Below are 21199 nucleotides of genomic sequence, written 5' to 3'. Positions count from 1 at the left end.
TACAAACTATGTTACTGTAGGAGAAAGGGGGGTTCGTTCCTGGCTATCTTGCTTATGGGTTTCAAAGAATTGTTCTTACACGTTGTTAACTGCGATGTAATTTCATTTTTATTTGTGCAAGTGGTTGGTTTATGTTGTCATATACATATAGTACTTTGGAGGGTTCTTGAAACCCCTTGTTGTCAGCCGATGCGTGTTTCGACCCAAGGGTCTTTATCAAGCACGGACATCACAGGACGCCCATCGCGGGCATCACAAGGCCCAACTGGAGCCACTATAACCGCAGCGCAAGCACCAGACCCATCAACCAGAACCCCACAGGGGGCTACAAGCCAGTACCAATAGCCTTGAAAAAGACTAAAGAGTGGTATCGTGGTTAGGTCGACTTAACGCTATCAAAATGGTATGCCTCCCCCAGTTCTTCTACCCCTTTCAAATGCTGCCCATTGAGATACCAAAAAGTTTTTTTCTTAAGGCCAAAAAAATCATTATGAAATTCCTTTGGCTCGGGAAGAAGGTGAGAATTTTATATTACACTTCCCAAAGACAAAGGAGGAGTAGGGCTCCCTGATTTGAGAAAATATTATGACGCGACCCATCTGCGTGTCCTAATTCCTCACCTACGTAACCACAAAGACCCCCAATAGATCCACATGGACAATCATTTATCACCAGCCACGACATCGGAGTGGCTATGGGCCCCCCAAAAAAGGCTGCATAACAGACTCAAAGACCATCCAATATTGAGCATCATATGGGGCATATGGAGAAAAGGTAAAGGGATGCATAAGATCTCCACATGGCCATCCCCACTGAGCCACCTATAGTCCCCGGAATCAATGACCACATCCCCAACATAGCGAGATTCCAATCATGGTATGAAGCTGGCCTAGAGAGTGTGGGGCAATTACAGAAAAAGGACTCTTTTATCTCACTCCCAGAACTGACTGAAGCCCTGGGAATAGGCCCATTGTCTACCTTCCAATACATACAGATAAAAGGCATCCTAACAAAACCAGCATGGAAGGATAAGTTGATGAGAGACCTTACCCCCTTTGAAAAACTATTAGACTCTAGGACGAAAATGAAGGGCCTGATATCAGCAATGTATAAAGAACTGATAGAAGCGGGGGACGGGACCACAGAACCGTTGAGAGGCAGATGGGAGAGAGATCTAGGAGAACAGATAAGCCCGGATTTGTGGGGAAGAATGTGTAAAGCGGCATCACAAACATCCATATCAAGCCAATACAAACTACATCCAATCAAACTTTTACATAGATGGCAGTATGACACACTCAGACTTTCCATAATGTTTCAAACAGCCAACCCAAGATGCTGGCAGGAATGTGGGGAGGTAGCTGACTACTGGCATATGTGGTGGGGCTGCTCCCGAATAAGAGTATTTTGGGAAGAGGTCCTGGGTTGAATCAAAGACATTGATGGTATCCATAGGGTGGCTGACCCCCACCTTCTATTATTTGGCGTTGAAAAAAATTAGGACGAATGGAATAGGATTAAAGGGCTCATCCCCCATCTACTGCTAGCTGCTCGTGCCACGCTGGTAATAAAATGGAAATCTACAACGGTCCTGAGTAAAAACGAATGGATCAATGTAGCCTCCAACATATGCACAATGGAAATGATAACGGCATCGCTACACGGAAGATCATCACAATGTGAGGCCCTATGGATGGATTTTACAAATAAACAAACTCCTTTGAAGTGAATCAAAGTGCCTACTTGACGGATTCTCAGATTTGTAATGTAACCAAAAGAAGCTAAAGGGTTATGGATAAAGACAATGAAGAACTGCCCAACGGGAAATCCCCTTCACTATAAAACGATGACAATCTATTGACACACACAGAAAAGGTTCTTAGGATGTTTACTCGACCAACAGGGGGGAGGAGGGAGGGCGAAGGGAAAGTCACGTTGAACCGTTGCAGCACGGGGGTGGAAGCATGCATATGATGTATGAAAATATGGCAGTACTAAAAAGCTCCGATCTCGCTTTGTAACCATGTGTTCGTAATATTTTACTATGTAATGTGACTTGCAATGAACAAAATTCAATAAAATAAAAAAAAAGAAACATGTAGAAAAAGATCCACTGCCAATAGCTTGTTTTGGACACATTATGCCAGTGAGTTGTAGGGACACAAAATATCCATATCACACATTCTAAGGTGATGAGTGAAGGGTAAAATAAACCAAGAATTCCACAACACAGAATGGCAGAATGGAGTTCTCCTGTGTCCTGTGCTGATAGCCATATAGACTTATTAGCGCCCCCAAAACAGAGGGACTTAGCATGGCAAGTGAATTTAAAAGGTTTCGCTTGCCTCCAAAAGTGGAGACCGGGCATAAAACAGCAAAAAGTTGGTGGATCAGCCAATTGGCAAGCTGGCAGAGTAACACCGCACACCCACCCCCCACAAAAGGCCCCAATCCTAAGGCTCCTGCCTGACCCTGTCCGGGCAGAGGGGAGCTGGAGAGCGCCACTTTCTCGCACCCCTAACTATGATCCGTCCCTTGAAAAGGTTACTGGACAGCTACTGGATCATATGCTATCCTCGAACTTTGGAGTAATGAACGTAATTTGACCTGTCCTCCTCAACTAACTTTCCTGAGGTGTCTGCAATGTTTCTCTCCTCCTGCATCCTCGCCTAGCTATTTTCCTTTCCATTACTGCATTTTCTACTTCACAGATGTTTAACTTTACCTCTACACCATGCATCCATTTTTAAAATCAGATCTGGGTGTCCTTTAAAACTGGATCTGGTGTTTTAGCTTTACCTGTACACTTTAGTGTCTTACTGCCTGCAATGATTTGCTCCCACCATTTTACATTGGATTTTATGTGTGTATAGCTTATACATCTCTGTATCACCTATCCATTGTTATTCTACTCCTTCTGATTTTTCACCTATTCTCTCCAATTCAAATCTACTCGGCCTCCTAGTGAGTTATATCAGAACCACACAGTGCAGTGCTGCCACTCCTCCCTCGCTTCTTGGGTAAACCTCTGACCTCCTATGGCTCTCTCCATTTCTCCCATATTCTCTAACTGCTACACTATTTCCTATTCACCTTCTCTCTCCAAGTCTGGCAGGAAAAAGCAAAAAAAAGATATCCTGAGTGCAAAACATAGACTTCCCGTTGCAGAAACCTATGTCAGTGCTTCTTCTAGAGAGGTTTTCACTGATATCCTTTTCCCTGTCCCCTCTCCTGATCCCTTGTCCCCACATCTCATCTACACTCTGTCACCTTCCTCTCACACCTCCATTAACAGTGGCACCAAGTGGGAAGTCCTATCCTGTCTTCTCTCATTAACTTCCTTCCTTCGCCTGCATCTCCCTCCTCTACCCTCTCACTCCCTCCTCTGAATGGTGTACCACGCCCCTGTACCCCACCTCAGAAATCCTTCAATAGCACAGACTACCTCCACCTGGCGACTCTCAATGCTCGTTCAGCCAACAAAGATGCCTCTGACATCTGTCTCCTTCTTGAAGACATTGACCTCAACCTTCTCGCTGTTACCAAGACTTGGTTCAATGTCAGCTCAGCCACTGTTTTTGACTCCCTCCCCCCTGTCTGCTTTAAGATCACCTCCAAGCCTAGACCTCACTGCTCTGGCAGGGGTGTGGGGGGTTGCCTTAATCTTCCTGAGTGGGTTCCAGCTTCCACCTTACCTACCCAGATCTATTCCTCTATTGAAAGCCTGTTTTGCAAACTGGTCACCTCTCCCACATCCACCCTGACCATCGCTAGCATCTCCTCCCCTATTCCTCTCTGAATGGGCTGACTTCTGCTCTTCTCTGTTTTCTTCCACCTCTAACCTTCTCCTTCTGGGTGATTTCAACATTCAACTGGACTCTCCATGCTCTGCATCCGCTCTTTTCGCTGACCTCTGCTACTCGCTTTCCCTTTCCATTCTTCCCTCTGAGCCAACCCACACTGCTATTCACCCTTTAGATGCCCTCAAATACTTTGACCTTGATCTCTTCACCCCTCCAGTCAGAACTGCTTGCATCTCTGGACTCCAATTCCACAGCTTTCCTCATCCTTCTCGATCTCTCCTCTGCATTTGACACAGTTAACCACTCCATCCTTATACAAAGACCCCATCATACACTTGGTATCTCGGGAAGGGGGCACTGGATTGGCTGTCGTCTTTTCTCACTAACCGCTCTTTCCAAGTCATCCTGAGCCCCTTCTCCTCCCCTACTTCCATCTCCTCCTGTGGAGTCCCCCAGGGCTCTATACTCTCCCCCTGGCTCTTTAACATCTACCTTGCCCTCCTTGCTCGCCTCATCTCTACCTTCTCCTCCAACTTCCAGTGTTACGCAGACGACACACAGCTCTTTTTCAGACTCCCTGCTGACCCTCTCTCACCCTCAATCATCCTCGACTGCCTATCCGCCATCCAGTCCTGGTGCAACACCATTGATCTCTGCCTCAGCGCTTGTAAAACTAAGATCCTTCCCATTGGGACCCCTGCTCTCTCCTTCCCCTCACTCTGGCCCTCCTCCTTGGGCTCTCCCCCCTACACCTTCAACTGAAGCCCGAAACATAGGAGTCATCTTCGTCTCCTCTCTCGCCTTCCTCCCTCACACTCTGGACATTGCCAAGAAGTCCAACTATCAGATCTTCCTTCTCAGAGAAATTCTACCTTTTCTCACTTTCCCTCAGAGGTTCAATGAGACTCAAGCTCTGGTTCTCTCAGGACTCGACTACTGTAACAGCCTCCTCCTGATTCTGCCTTCTTTCACTCTTGGACCCCTTCAGCTGATCCAGAATAGGGCAGCGAGATGTATCCTTGGTCTTAAGCCCAGGGACTGCATCTCACCTGTACTAAAAAGTCTTCCCTGGCTCCCGGTTTTGCTGCACGGATTAAATTTAAATCCCTCTGCATCATCCACAAGGCTTGTCATGAATCGCCATTGTATACGGCCAAGCACCGATTGGTCCGTCTGGAGGCGTTGGAAACACTTCTGCCCTACCTATCATGGCGGACAGCGTCCTATGGTCCGCCCCTTGCACGTCATGACGTCATCTACTCGGAAGCTTAACTTGGGGTAAGCAGTCAGTAATGGTGCCTTGCAGCATTTCTCTGTTGTGCTTCGCTTGTTGTTCCTCCTTGTTTCCTTCCTTCCCCTCTCCTCTCCAGCCTTCATTCTCTCCTGGCCTCTGTTCTTGCCTTGCCATTCTGATTGATATCCTCTTCTGCTGGACCCGATGGATGCTTTACTCCTCTACTTGCTGGACATAGGTAGACACTTCATCTCTCCTGCTGGGCTCCGGTGGATGTTATTCCATTTTGCTGACATACTGAATTCCGGCTAAATTCCCTAAAGAGTTTTTCCTGCATTTCATTTGGCTCTGCTTCCCTGGACAGACCCAAGACACAGTTTTCATCCCCTGGTCACGGTGGCTCCCCAGGGGACAGAGACCACTCATCAGGAGACTCGTCCGGCTGGCAACAAGGTAAGGCGCGATCGTGACAAGGCTGTCTGCGCCAGGGGACCACACAATCTTCAACTCTAATACTCTTCCTCTAGACCACTTTGCTCCTCTGGCACCAACTCTTTTGTGTAAAGTGTTTTGCTAAACATAGGGCAGTGGGTCGCTCTCTTTCCTCTGCGGGCTCCCTCCTTTGGAATAGCCTCCCCCTCTCCCTGTGCCTTGAGCAGGATCTTCTCAAATTCTGGAAGCTCCTTAAGACTTTCTTCTTTTCCTCCTCCTCCGCTAATCTTACAGGTGCTGTATTGGTGTCCTTGGCCCTTATGCATCATAGGGGCCTTGACCTCCCACACCAATATTCCCCCAAGCTCCTGTCTTCCACAGCACTTTGCATCTGCACACCCTCTCCCCTGGAGACTCGCACTTACACCTCCCACGGCCCAGGGTGTTTGGCACTCAATTAATTCCTAGCACTTCGTCCTTGCCTCACCCTCGAGCCTGGACTCCCCAGGACTTACCCCCTCTTCCTTCTTCCTTTCTGTACTTGCACATTCTGAATACTCGCAAAGCATAGTAGGTTCGCCTCTTCCCCTCTTTCCCCCTCTGCTCTTAATATTGTTTTGTAATTGTATTTCCCCAGCCTCCCTCCCTCCCTCTCTGCCCTCTAGGCGCTTTGAAACAGTATATTCTTATTGTATAAGCCCCTAACAAGCAAAAAATAAATAAATAAAATAGATGTCTGTGACACGAAAGCAGCAGAAAGAAAATCTTTCTTAACACTGTCCAAAAAGGAAAAGCCTTTGGGTCTTATGCCTACTTCGACAAGAGGCTGGATGCCTCTGCTTTATAGAGCAGTGTCCTTACATTGAACACTTTGGACACTTATCAGGTTGCTACCTGGGCCTCATTGCACATTTTCTCTAAGCACTATTGCCTGAATTTCTCACTGGGTCAGCAGGCCCAGTTGTAATCCATATTTTCCTGGTCTAGGTAATATTTCCCCACTCTCCTATCTCCTCCACATTCTGTACTGTTTTTGGAGTCTTTCCACGATGAGGAGTCAATGGGGGGAACAATGCATTATCAGAAAACATTACTTAACTTTTATAATGGTGGGCTCTAATGGATTAGTCCTTTCTCTCACAGATTCCTCCTCCTCCTAATTTAACCCTCCTCACAGGTAATTTGTAACCTGCTGTAGTCTGTGTTTCAGCCTCTGAGTTGAGGGGTCCACTGGACAGAATTGGAGTCTTGATATTAAGCTGCTCCATATATGCCACCCATGACCTTCTATCCAAAGTCGCAAGTACCAACGGCATGGAGCCACAATACACCCCAGGATGACTAAATCATTTCCAAAGCAAGGCTTGTGCTTGAAGAAAATGTCTTAAGATGAGGACTCTATGGAAGGAATGATCATTCATCAGAAATTATTGAGGGCAGGTAATTTGTTAGTCTTCCAGTAACCAGTGGAGCCCACAAAAGTAACCATACAAGGTGTCTTGTACCGTTAAGATGTTTTTTTAGACACCCTAACCGTAAGAGGATTTAGGAATATCACAGAGGACATCAGTCACATTCCCAATAAAAGCCAAAAGTTTAGTGCATCTCACCAGAGTTACAGTTTAGGACATTTGTTCTGCAACCTAGTAGCAAATCTCAGTATTTGGAAGGACACCTATCTACCATCCTTCTGTGAAGGCTCCAAATAGAAGCAAGATAACTGGCTATCTGAAGTATTTTAGGGCCCGCTTTGAGGATAATAGCTTAGCATGCTACATCCTTTCTTTTTCTGTGATCTACTTCCTGTGTAAGTTAGTTTTGAAAATGACATGCCATAGTATGCTTTTTGTCTTTTTTAAGGCTTTCATTTACGAAAAATTGATTGATCCGCTTAATCTAGTCAAGGGTTATGAATATGATGACCATGTGTATGAAGAACAATGACTACATGTTCCTATATCTTTCTTCCTTGCACTCTGAAGCATTGCACTATTTTTGTATCAGTTCCTTTCCCTCCAACACTGCCGGGCCCAAACGAGAAATCTGTGGATTGGACTCTCTAAAGTAAAGGGGCCAGATATCAATAAGTGCTGGCCCTGTGGATTTATTTCAGATGTAGTTATCATTTGATTGTGACATCAAAGTAGTGTATGCTTTAACCTAATATAAGGTTAGCTCTATGAATCACAGTCTCTATAAATGAAGGGGTGTTTGGTTGTAAATGTGTTATTGGGTTATTTCTCTGTTGTGATCTGTTGCTTCTATTGTTTACCTGTATTTTACTATGATTTGTTGTGTAGTCCTATGAGTTTGTTTTAATGTACCATAGTTGTGTGAGTAACTGCACTTCGCACTGCCATATTGTGAAGGTTGCCACTTTGCACCATTCCAAAATTTAATTTCATAAGCCCCAATTGTAGCATGTGTTGTATGAAGGTTCCTCTGAGGGTCACTTTAAGTGTGCATGCATCATGGCCAGCCATTTGTTCACTCCTGCCATTCCCTGCCCCTCCTTGTTTGAGTTGTATGGTGTAGTGACCTCTGTATCTTGCATCCTTAGATGTTGAGCACACCGGAGCCACCAGTGAATTTTATGACAAGTTTACCATCCGCTACCACATTAGCACCATTTTCAAGAGTCTTTGGCAGAACCTTGCTCACCACGGTACCTTCATGGAGGAGTTCAAGTGAGTTTTTTCTTCCACACTAGCATCCTTTACATTCCGTCCCTATTCTTGGACTGTGCATTGCTGTGCTTCCTCGCTTTGTTCCATCTGAAACCTGCACTGCTGACTCCCAAGCCATTGGTTTTATAGAGCTGCTCTGCCGCCTTCTCTGCTGTTCCTCCCCAGAATCCTACAGTGCTGCATTGCTTCGCCTGCTGCCTTTGCCACATCACAGGACTCTGCCATGCTGCCTCCAGCTTTTCTCTCAAAGAGCCTTCTCTATCTTTCCAAGGTTTGGTTAGTGATGCACTGCCTCACTTGTTCTTTCACCCCCACCCCATCAAATCCTGCAGTGCTGCCCTGCATACTCCTCGGCCCTAACAGAGATCTAACATAGCTGCATGCTCTCACTTCCTCTCATATCCCATATTGCTGCACTGCCTATCCTCTTTCCCAGCTCCAAGTTTTTCTGCAGTGCTGCACTACCTCCCACTATGTTTCCCTACTAAAACAACTACTGTGGTGTACTGCCTCACTCGTCCCAAGGACCCTGTAGTACTGGTCTGCCAACCTCAGCACTTACATGGCAACTCTATGGGATCTTATGTGGCCTACCTCTATTCCCTCTTGTAGAAGTTTTGTAGTTCTGTACTGCCATCTACTCTGCCCCCCCTTCACCTGCTGTTACACTACATCTATTCACTCCTTGAATCTTTCTGTAAAGCGCCACAGCTTCTTCCGTTAACCTCGCCTAATCCATGAGTACCTGACTCGGTGGGGCGGGGGAGGGTTATCCAGCACGTTCTTGGGCTGATTTAAGTGAAGTCAGATTACGCTGACTTTCAGATGTTAGTGAGGGTTATACATTATGGCGCAATTTACAACGTGCCATATTGTAAGTCCAATCAGGTGACTTTCAAAGGGAGGCATTTAATCTCTTAACAGAGTAGTAAAATGCAAGATGTAACACAAAACGCTTTGTTTTACCCTCATCACATCTCTAAGACTAGGAGTTCAATGGTATATAGTTATTTGTGACATAAAGTCTGTTAAAGAACATTGATTACATAACATTTACAAAGAGACAAGCGTCCTAATTATTAGTTCAGTTAGTTAATCTTTATTTATAAATATAATTCAATAACGATCCATGTAGATATAAATTACCTCCTACCATTTTTATTCAAATAATCAGTACTAGCAAAATCATAACATATAAAATTATATTTAATTACCAGTCATCAGGCTATAATTACTAAGGAAAACTCGCTTTTAAAATGTGCCAGTCCTCAAAGAAAATGTATATGTATGTAGCATCAATGCATATATGAGGCACAGGCAATATAATTGTAAGCCGCAAACACAGATTCAATATTAGCTGTTGATTTAAGGAAGCCCAAAGCATCTACCTCTTGTCTAGTTCCATCTCTACTCACACAGTATGAAAAATGTTTTCCTACTAAATTTATATAGGCACAAACAAGAAATGCACAGCTGTCTTTATCACAGATGAATAAAACTTTTCATGGCAAAGCCATTTCCATTTAACTCACAGGATCATTTACGAAATCCCAGAGGACTCATTTGTGTGAAGCCAATTAGCTTGATTTATGAATAACCAGAATTTACGTGGCTTTATATAAACCTCATAGGAGATAGTACGAAGGTCCCATTCAGTATATAGAGAAGCTGTTGGTGCACTCCCAGGGAGCGACAAGAACCTCCTCTTCAAAAAGCACTTTTTACTGGTTTCGAACAATTGCACTGTGGAATATTCCCCAAGTTTGGCTCCTCTGGACAGTACTGACCCAGGTTGAGCTTCAAAAATATCCACTGTTGGGAGTATTGTTTTTACCTCATATTTCTGCAAAAACGTTACAGCCCCAACTCTTTCACTTAGATTGCAGCACCATCTCTCAGTATGACATTAACTGACCCATTACTGGCTAATCCTATTCCACTTGGAGTTAAAGAATTGCAAATGTTTGAAAGATAGAATATAATAATCCATTAAAGAAATGATAACAGTTTACAGTTACTAGTTCATATTTAATGGTTAGCATGAGACCGCATGAGACAGCCCAATTAAGAACGTACGAGTGTATGTATTTTGGTACAGTCTGGGTCCAAGGAATCGATAAACGATATTGTTTAGCTCATACCTGCAATGGCAAAATGTCCACTGTGGGATGTAGCGAGGCAATCCTCACATGCAGGATTGGGGTAAATTACTGCACAGGAAGTTCTGATGAACAAGCCAGAGACCTGCAGGCTTGCAAATGCAACAACCAACAATTCCCTGTGTTAAGATGGAGTTTGAGAATCTGCCTTATGGACAGATTCTGAGAGGTCACACTATTCTGGTGAACAGGAAAAGACACTTCTGTCTAGACAAACTCTACCTGGGTAGTTTGACTGAACAGTAAGCCAGTAAGTAAGGGAGAGTGTGAGAGTTGGGAAGGGTTCAGTTCGACACACAAGAGCACTCTTAATAATACAAGATGGGCAGAATATATAATAATACAAGCATTTATTTACGCCTTGGCCAACTCTTAGACATTAACCACAGGTACGTATTACACTAAACATACACTGTTTTAATGTACAAATTCACTTTTGGGGTGCTCTTACTACAGGGAACCACCATTTTACTTTTGAACACTGCTGCCTCAACAATAGAACACTGTGGTATAGCAGTACAAGGTAAGTAATGACCAATTTAGAGACCTAAAATATCTTCCGTAGCTAGAAAAGATGTGGACAAGTGCCCTCTAAATCACAAGTCCCAATACAACTCTTTTCAGGAGAGTAGGCGTCTTTAGAGGTGTCTGAACATGTGTTGGCAAAGCCAAAAGGTAGTAGTGCCTGTTTCAAAGTTGAAGAGCAATAAGAGTACAATTCTTTGGAGACCCTCGCCCAATCCAAACACCTTAGGGGAAGTCCAGGGGAGGATCCTTGACCAGAACTCCACCGATCAGCACGGTCAGGCAAGGCAAGGAAGTTAGGCCAGTTAAACCCTATGGAGGTGGGGGGTTGGAACAAGTATGTTTTTTCACCCATTCCGATTCATACAAGGACCACTGAAATTGCTGATCTGTATAGTGGTTCGTTTGGAGACTGGTCTAGGGGTCGTTGGTACAGTGGCCACTTTCAGCATTGGGATTTGGGGCCCGCTAGTCGGTAGTTCTGCCACCTGTCGAGATGGGTCCTGCAACAATGAAGAAAGGACCATCACGTTGTTGATGACCTCAGAGGATCCCCAGGACACGATGCAGGGAGAGATTGGTGAGCACCACTGCAAACGATTGTGGAAGTCGACCATCATGGGGGAAACAAAAAAGCTGATCCTTAAAAGCTAGTCTTTGAGCTGAAGAGCTGCAAACACAGCAGGAGGACTCTTATTTCACGAATTGAGGGTCTGCAGAGTCCCGATCCAGAACAGTGACCGTTGCAGCCAGGTAGTCCATGATGAAACTAGTCAGCCAACATGATGGTTTTGGGACATCTCTGAATGCTGCCATGAGCAGGATCCTCAAGCAGGGGTTGAGACTGAGTGTTCCGACCGGTCATGCGGTAGAAACACAGATGAAGGCCTTCTACAGATCAGCAAAAGGACTAGGGCTTTGCACTGGGATGGTTGATTACGACAATGCTGGATGGCTGCACCGACTAGTTCTGGGTTTTCAGCAACATGCTCCACTTCATAGGGGTCATGACCTCAATGACGATCTGATGAATGGCTGCAAAAGCCCTCCTTTAATGCAGGATTCGAGCTGGAGTTGTCCCCAAAACCAACAATGGTAAGGATCTGCACCTTTGAAACTGACAGGTTCTGTCAAATCATCTGCCAAGCAACAGAAACACATTGGTCAGGACGTGGACTGGGACCAGCAGTCCCTGCTCCCACAACTGGCCACAAGCACACTCTGTCACGTTACCTGGGACAGCTGAAGCTTTGCCCTGGAAACAGCTTATCATTTATGGCAAATCCAGCCATGAGAGGGCAGGAAGGTCAAACCACAAGATGGCCAATTGGCAGGTAAAAATCTCATGGCACAGCCATTTTAGAGTATATGATACTCTAAAATGTATTAAGTGGGTAAAATTATAAAGTGCATGCGAGAATATAAAAAACACAGTAGGAAAATATAACTTGCCACCAGCCCGTCTGTACACATCATGCAAGTAACGACAATGCTACTAAAAATGAAGTTATAGGAACACAACATAGCTGTCCTATCCATGTAAAACTGATAATTGTCCCCAAAACATATGAGCTTAGCAAGGCAAGTAAAAAATGCTTCCCTTGCCTCCACAATTTAAGGCATGAACAAAACAGCAGCAAAAGGTTGAGGGATCCATAGAGGTCTATGGAGGGTTCCATAGATGTATGTGGAGGGAAAGCAACAAGAGGAAAATCTTCCCTAACAGCTGTGTTATTATATTGAAAAATGTAAGGAAGAAAATGAGCCCCAGAACTAAGATCAAGGACATATGTTTTGGTGAAAACAAAACTGCTTCTCTCTGGTACAGGCACCACTAGACAGCATCAAGATTGTTGGACTGGCTAAGACTTCATCTAACAGCACAGCTTAGTCTGGTATAGATCACTGCCCAGGTCCCAGAATACCACCACAGCCATGCATGTATGTCTCTAAGGGGTGGTTGATCCTCGTTCAGTGCCTATGTTGTCTGCACTTCTATCTGTGGCAGTATCTCACTAGTTGGTTCATGAGATAGGATGCCACACCAGGTTAAATGTGTGTGGAGTCTCGAAAGGTTTTAAACTGTACCCTGCAGATCAGGATATCAGGTGCCAGAAAAAACGCTCATCACATAGGATGTGAACAGCTGACTTAGTGGTCAAATGTCAGCAATGTCTCTGCCGATTAATGGACTAACTGTAGAAGGGGATTTTTTTCGTTATTCCTACAGGAAGTCTCTTCATAATATGGTGTGGATTAATTGCCGTAAATAAAACAAGTATACAATGATGTTTAGATAAAGAGTTATGTTGCTTTATTGTAATTATCATTTCATAGCAATAACATATCAAGGCTGATCAGCAACCTCTGTTCTTGGTCTCTGTCTAAGGTTTACCAGTGTTCAAGAGGCTTGCAATGCTTCTGTGGCTAACTTGGGTTTACTAATCCCTCAGAAGCCTGTTCTGCCTCATAATTGTGTTAGAATGTACAGATGTTTTGTGAAGCCTTTGCCTGCCCTTGGTTAACCAGGATATACAAATATTTCAGAGGTTTCAATTGCCTCTAAAATGTATCATTCTACACTTAAGTTTCACAGAGGCTTTGGCTGCCTCTTTGTCACTATGCACATGTGCTTCCTCAGAAGCTTCTACTGCCTCTTGGATTTCTCATGGTATACAAGAGCTTTCTCAGATGCCTCTTCTTTCTCTTGGCTTTGTCAGGATTCACAAGCACCGTCTCAGAAGATTATTCTACTTGACTTTATCATATGCACTGGTTTTCTAAGAGACTCATCCTTCTGCTTACTCTTATCCTAACTTGGAAGTGCTTTACGGCCACAGCACACACGGGTACAGCTTGCAACCCAGCGTTCCCACTTCACTTCAGCTTGTCCAGTGTAGTGGCACAGTTCCTGTTCAGGAGGTAGCTTTCCCAAGCTTTCCGGCGTTTAGTTACTGATTGATATTTCCTTCCTGGCAATAGCTCCCTTTTTAAAGTTCTGTTTTGGTGCTTGCATTAGTAGGCTGTTTCCATCTGTTTCATTTGGACTCATTGATGTTGGGGCTTTCTAGTTCAGCCTATTTTCCAGAGCTCTCAGACGTTCTTCATCTGTCTTATGCAGTGTTGAAACAAATGCATAAAAAACCTTGGTGGACGTGGCTGTGGGCTTTCTTTCTCGTCTCTGCGGTTCTCATTGCTTCCCAACATTGTTCGTCTGGCTTCCGCTGCTATTTGGACAGAGGTTCTCAGTGTAAGAAACCTGACTGTGTCTCCCTGTCGAAACCTCAAGGATCTGTCATCCAGGTGGCCAGGACACGGACATGGCTATTTCATCCAGTTCCTGGGGTGGACCAGTGAGGGAGGATCACCTGGAGGGGGGGGGGGGGGGGGTTCTTGTGTGGGAGTGGCACACCAACGGGTGAGACTTGGCATTCCCCTACCTTTGACACCTTTTCCCCCTCCTCTCATGTAGAACATTCAAAATCATTGCCCCCCCCCTTTTCTGACACAAACCTTTTTACACAACACAAAGGACAATGGACTAACCCCAGAGCCGCTTACCTGACATGTCCCAATACAAGGGTCAGGCAAAGTCAAGCAATTGGTCAGAACATCACACACTTGACGGTTTACGGTCAAAGATTTGAATAACAATACATTAGACTCAAAAGGACCGGGAAAAAAAAGACCGAAGGCATTTCTTTGGGGGGAGGAGGGGGTCCCCCAAACCCCTGTTTTTTGGCCAAAAACCATTACTTTTACCTATTCCAAAACCACAAAAAAAGACATTAAAAAAAAAAGACATTCAGTCTTTTTTTTGTGGTCCTTTTGACTCTAATGTATTGCATTCGATCCTTTTGTTTTCGAATTAATGACTGGACACCACACTTGACGGTTCTTTCCCTTCCCCACAGGGATAAAAGGTGGAGCCAGAGAGCACAGTACGAGCACGGCAGACAGCACAACGAGACGGCTAATCTGGCGCAGCAGTTCAAATGAAGGAGAAAGACGGCAGGAATCGAGAGGGTGGCGAGGAGAAAAGTGACCTTGTCCCTTTCGTCCCAGACCCGCAGAACCTTGGAGGAAGAAAGCCTGAAACTGTAAACAATAGCACAAGTGTCTTGCAGAGGATGTCAACTGTATATGAGGCAAGTCCACACCGATAGGCAGGAGCGAGGGAAGCAAAATCCCTGTACAAACGAAAGACTTTGGTCTTCAAACTAAGTGAAAGAAAGGGACGCAAATCACACAGTAAGAAGAAACCAGGGAAGCAAATCCCAAGAGGGGCAATGTCTAAAGTCCCAAGAAACGAGTGTTGGCAGACGTAAACTTGGCAGAGGGATGTCCACTATGAACTGTTTAAAAAGACATTGATTAAACAAGGGAAGTGAAAGCCCGATAAAAAGAAGGGGGTCCGAACCAGACCGAGGGAGATCCAGCGGTGAAGCCATCACCCAAGTACTGAAAGACAAGAAGGGGTTGAGCCTGACAGAGGGAGATCCAGGGGGTAAAGCTCTCACCCAAAAGTTCTAGGAGAAAGAAACTTTTATATAGTTTGTGAACGACAATTCATGAAGGGTCAGCGCCCAGAAGAGGGGGACCCTGGGGTGAAACCATCACCGAGCGAACATTGGAAACTGAACTTCCTTTGTTTGTTAAAGGAACCTTTGGTTTTGGTAGTCGAAGACCTCAGTTCCTCGAAGGCAAGAGACTTTGAAGTGAAATAAGACTTAGCCATCGACGGTCCTGAAAGCTGCCATTAGAACTGTCGTCTCCTGCGGGAGAAGCCCAAGACTGTACTGTGCTCCAAGATACCACCTTACCCCATGCTCAAAACATGAGACAGGGAGACCCAGGCTACTGCATCCTGACATATTATTTGAGAACACTTCTTTCTTTTGTGGAGAACTATCCCACAACCTTTCTTGTATTAGCTGTAAGGTTTGGCAATAGGTCTCTTTGTATAGGCCCTTTTATTTAACACAACACCACTAGGACTGCCTTATTTTTCATTTGATGGTCGACGCTTGCTCCCATCCAACTTAGATTTAGGTTTAGAATAGGCGTTTTTCCAATCTGCATACCAAACTCATTGTTTAATAAGCACCCTTAAACTGTGATCACTTGTGTCCGTCTTACTTGTTGCCACCATGAGTTCCTCACAAGACCGATATTTTGTATCTCAGCTCGGTCCATGCATTGGGATGACCATGTCTCTCGGCATCGTCATGAACCCACTGTGACATCTTGATTATGTTTTTATAGGGTTTGGTGTTCCCAAACATGTTCATTATTGGCAGTTTATCTCAAATGGGAGCCTCTTTATGTGATGGTTTTCACATACCTCCAGGAAAGGAGGAGTAACTGAGGCCGTGCAGGGGTGTGCTTAGTGCGCCTGCTGGGTTGTAATGAGTACATATTTTCCATGTGGCTCTCAGTAGCTCTGTACTACATGTATCACCTTGGAAAGGAGTAGCCTGGCTCACACCACATAGCCACTTACTAGTGCATAGCAAAATCTTTAATCATATTTAGCAAATGGTGTCCATGTTTCCTTAAAAGAAACAGGGCAAGTTGGCCACCAGGGGGCGCACAGATGAGTCCTGACTCTGTGGGAGCTCCATGGCCGGAGGTCCTTGATGAGACATGAGCCCCCCATCTTGTGACCCCCCCAAATTCAAACTCGATGAGAAGCCGGCGGAAGACCCCCCCAGCCCCACTCACATTGTCAAAAAATCCGATCTAAATCGGACCTCGGAAGGCTGAGAAATTCGCCTTTGAAAAACAGCCCGCGTGTGACAGCTCCGTGGGGCATATGAGCCCTGGGAAGCCCGTGCTGCTGTCGGAGGTGGGCCCTGACCTGCGGAGCGAAGAGAACCCTGGTTTGCCTCTTCCCCCCCGTGTAGCCAGCCTCCCCCTCCGTTTTGTTGCAGGAGAAACTACACCCACAACCAGCGCCGTGTCACATGTGTCCGCGCTGCGAGACACGCCAGCAGGAGGCACGAGAAACCCGCAGAAGAGGAAAGGTAGGTGGCCCCCCTCCCACTGCCCACGAAGTTGCGTTGTGCGCACGGCCGCCCTGCGCTGCTGCTGGACCCCTGGTGGGGCCTGTCATGCGGACTGCACTCCAACGCATCGGCGCCTCCCTCCCCCTCCGGGGGCCGTGTGCTGCGCGGACGGCCTTCCTGGCGCAGTGCCAGTGGCCCGCGCCTTCAAAAATAAATAAAGAGAAAAACCTCTGTGGCTCATATTTGAGCTAATAATATGCCAATTGAACACTGTGCACCTGGGCCAACTACAGACAGAACGTGAGCCTCCGAGTCACAACCTCCAGCACATCACAGGGTGCTAATGGACGCCACCAGGCTTCGCCTTGCCTGGTGAATCACAATTTCCCACAGTGAGCATCTGAACGTACTAAGCACAAACATCATACTTCGGCCCACTGCCCTCCCTTCTCCTGGCCCGGCACCGGGGTAAATACACCAGAGCCCAAAGATTTGATTCTCATGCCGTGTGGTGCACCCCACTGCACTATCCCCAGAAATAACCAGGACCAACAGCCCACTTGACTGCAAAAGCCTCACGAAAGCCCAGGCAACACCATAAACAGGGGCTGAACAGCTACAACTGATACCCCGAAGCAGACCCAAGCGAGTTACCGGCTCAAAAAGGAAACTCAGGGTCACCCTCCCACGACCCACATATTTGGACATCTGACCACACTGAAGGACCCGTAGCAACCGGGGGAAAAGCGCCCCACCCCACTCCTGCACTCTTCAATCGCAAAGGGACATCGGCCCTAAACAAAGCCGCAACCAACAAGAAGCATGAGGCGGCCTGGCGCGAACACTAGCCCCACAACCCCCGCAGAACAGAGACGCTCACGCAGGGCTCCGGCAGACTTGAGAACCAGCCCACCGCAACTAAGAGAATCGTTAGTGAGCGCACTAACCCAACGTGCCCTACGCATTTCCCCTCCGCCACCGAGGGACATGGAGACCCCGGACCCCAGCCCTCGCCTGGAATCATCTTGAGGATACCTGAGAGCACTGCAGAGGGTTGGGCCCCCGACTCAGGGGCGTGTGCCTCCTCTCCCGCAGTGACCACCTCATGGACATTAGGGCGAAACTGTCCGGATACGCCTACACTCCAACCCCACTGACCCCCGTCATCGGGATCATAGAGACAATGGAATCTGCAGAAACAGGTGCAGCTGCCACCAAAGGTGACATTGCAGCCTTGCTCCACGAGATATGATCTGATATGGCATTTGTAACGCGCCTATACACAAGTGTTTCAAGGCGCGACGAGGCGGGGGGAACAAAGGGAGACAGACAATGATCCTACTAGGCCAGGTGTCATTCAGACCGCGCAAGTACAAGGGGAGAGGGGACTTGGAAAAGTGCAAGGGGAAGGGGAGAGGGGGAAAGTTCTGTACATGGTTAGTAGAATACAAGATAATTAATAGGGCCAGCTGGTGGCAAGTGCAAGGAAAGTGCAATACGTGGTTAGTAGAATACAAGATAAATAATAGGGCCAGCTGGTGGCAAGTGCAAGGTAAGTGCCGGGAGAAGGGGCTGTGGTATACAGAGGACAGTCCCGTAGTGCAGGTAGGCAGTGCAGGGAAGAGAGGCTTGGCCAAGGACCGAGATCGGTGAGTGGCCCAGTAGCAGATTCGGTACATGTTCAGTGATTTTAGCAGGGGAGAGAGGGAGAGAAAGCGGAGGCAAAGAGGAAGGTTTTGAGGTGCTTCCCGGAACCGGAGATGGTTCTCCTCAAGTTTCAGGGAGGCAGGAAGGCTGTTCCAGAGGGAGGCCCCTGCTGTGGAGAGAGATCTACCCCAGCTCGTTGCTTGGAGAAGCGGCTGACCCTGAGGTAGTTGGAGGTGGATGAGCGAAGAGCTCGAGAAGGAAGATATTTAGGAAGAGAGAGTTGAAGGTATTTTGGCCTAAGGCCCCACAAGGCCTTGTGTACAATGCAGAGGGTTTTGAACTTAATCCTCGCAGCCACTGGGAGCCAGTGTAGAGATTTCAGTTCTGGACAGATGCGGTCCTTGGGCTTGAGGCCAAGGACCAGTCTCGCAGTCCTGTTCTGGATGAGTTGCAAAGGGCGGAGAGTAGAGGCAGGAAGATTAAGATAGAGGCTGTTACAGTAGTCCAGCTTCGAGAGAACCAGGGCTATGGAGACAGTGAGCCACTGGGGGAAGGAGAGGAAGGGAAGGATCCCTCTGAGGAGGTGTAGCTGGTAGTGTGACTTCTTAGAGACGTCAGATATGTGAGGAGAGAAAGAGAGTGTGGAGTCGAAGATGACCCCAACGTTTTTTGCCTTGCAGGTAGGCGCAAGAAGAGGACCAAGGGAGGCCGGCCAGAGAGCTGCAGGGAAGTAGGGAGTGGGTGTGCCGATAAGTAGAATCTCAGTCTTACTGGCATTAAGGCAGAGGTCGTTGGCGGCACACCATTCATGGATAGCAGAGAGACAGTCAGAGATGAGGGAAGGGGGAAGAAGAGGCCGAGGGTAGCCTGAAAATGAGCTGGGTATCATCCGCGTAGCACTGAAAGTTGGGACAGAGAGCGGCGTTGCGGTGAGCAAGAAGTGCCAGATACTGGTTGAACAGCCAGGGGGAGAGGTTAGAACCCTGGGGGACACCACAGGTAGAGAAAAAGATGTCAGAGAGGAAGGAACCCAGTTGGACCTGGGAGGGTCGATTGGAGAGGAAGGAGGTCAGCCACGCCAGAGCCTGACCAGTGATACCCAGGTTTTCACGGAGGCGGTTGAGCAGGATGGTGTGGTTGACGGTGTCAAAGGCAGAAGAGAGGTCGAGCAAAATGAGAACACAGGGGGTGTTAGAGTCAAGGTTAGAGAGCAGGTCCTCACGGATGTTCAGGAGAGCAGTTTCCGTGCTTTTGGCAGCTCTGAAGCCAGACTGATGGTCATGAAGACTACCAACAGATTCAGCATGGAGATTAAGCTGGGAGATGGCCAGTTTCTCCAGGAGCTTGCCCAGGAAGGGAGTGATAGAGATTGGGCAATAGTTAGCTGGGCAGGAGGGGTCGGAAGAGGGTTTCTTAAGAAGGGGGTGCACAAGGGAGTGCTTGAGGGGGGATGGGAAGACTCCCGAGGCGAAGGAGTGATTGCAGAAGTCAGCCAGGGCAGGAGCCAGGGAGTCGATGTGGTCCTTGATAGTTTTGGAGGAACAGGGGTGGACCTGTTTTGACGAGACTTTCATAGATCGGACTTGCCTCGAAACCTCGTCAGCAGAAAAAAGGGGAAAGGCAGAGAAGGAGGGAGGAGGGGTGGCTGCAGAAGGGCCAGAGGGAGAGCAGGGAATAGAGGGGGGGAGGTGATAGGAGGAGAGTGAGGACAGGATGTCCTGAGTTTTTGAAATGAAGTGAGAGGCCAGAGCCGTGCAGAGGGCCTGAGAGGGGACAGGAGAGGTGGACCAGGGTTGGCCAGCTCCTTGCAGATTTTAAAGAGTTCGGCCGAATTGTTTGATGCAACAGAGATGCGAGCTTGGATAAGGGCTCTCTTCTTAGTGAGAACGGAGAGCCGGTATTGCCTTTGGAGCAGGCGGCAGATAAAAAATATGGGAGCCAATCTAGCCGGCAAAATAGATAAAATAACACAGAGAATGGACAACATTGAAGAAAGGCTAGAGGGGGTCGAGAATAATCATGCCTTCATAGACACTCTCGAAATCCAAATAGAGCTTAGAATATGAGAGATTGAGAAGATAGAGGAGGAATTTCGACTAAAAATGGATGACTTAGAACATCGGGAGAAGAGAAACAACCTACGCTTTTTCGGTATTCCAGAACACAAAGGTGAATCAGAGGAAGACCTCAAAAAAACCATCCATGACATTATCAAAATCTTGACGGCAGATGAGGATATCGATGAGCCTAAAATGGAGAGAATACATAGAGCTGGAGGCCCGCCTGGCGGGCCAAGATCAGTCCTCGCAAGATTTCATTGATACGAAGACAGAGCCAGAATACTAGAGAAGGCTAGATCTGGAGGCCCCCTTACCCTTGAAGGCTTCCAGATAACCATCTTCCAGGACCTATCCTCGCTCACCCTAGCTTTGCGACGCCTATGCAGTCCACTCACAAAATGGCTCAAAGATCAGGGCACCCGATATACGTGGGGCTACCCTTTCTCCCTCACCTTCGAACATAGAAGCAGAAGAATCTAGCTGCGATCTGAAGAGGAAATCTGCGACTGCATCGCAGACCTTCTCGGAACGGCCCCAAAGGAAGGAGAACACCAAGTGCGCGAACGGAATAGTCAGCGATGGGAACTTCAGGGACCAAGGAGGAAAAGAGTGAAAGGCTCAAGAAAGCACAGAAGGGGCAACAA

At 47.0% G+C, this 21199-nt stretch overlaps 1 protein-coding gene across 2 annotated transcripts in view; it reads left to right on the top strand.

Moving 5' to 3' along the window:
- UBE4B (ubiquitination factor E4B) overlaps positions 1 to 21199 on the top strand; it is a 2401822-nt gene that overhangs the window by 1775167 nt on the left and 605456 nt on the right. For both annotated transcript variants that reach the window (XM_069609995.1, XM_069609996.1), the window contains one exon: positions 8030 to 8156. In XM_069609995.1, coding sequence (XP_069466096.1) covers positions 8030 to 8156 — 127 coding nt within the window. The remainder of the gene's footprint in view (positions 1 to 8029; positions 8157 to 21199) is intronic.

The sequence above is a fragment of the Ambystoma mexicanum genome, chromosome 8, assembly GCF_040938575.1.
Source record: "Ambystoma mexicanum isolate Mex_15411 chromosome 8, UKY_AmexF1_1, whole genome shotgun sequence".
Classification (NCBI taxonomy): domain Eukaryota; kingdom Metazoa; phylum Chordata; class Amphibia; order Caudata; family Ambystomatidae; genus Ambystoma; species Ambystoma mexicanum.
The sequence above is the reverse complement of the archived record's forward strand: the minus strand, read 5'-3'. Positions and strand labels throughout refer to the sequence as shown.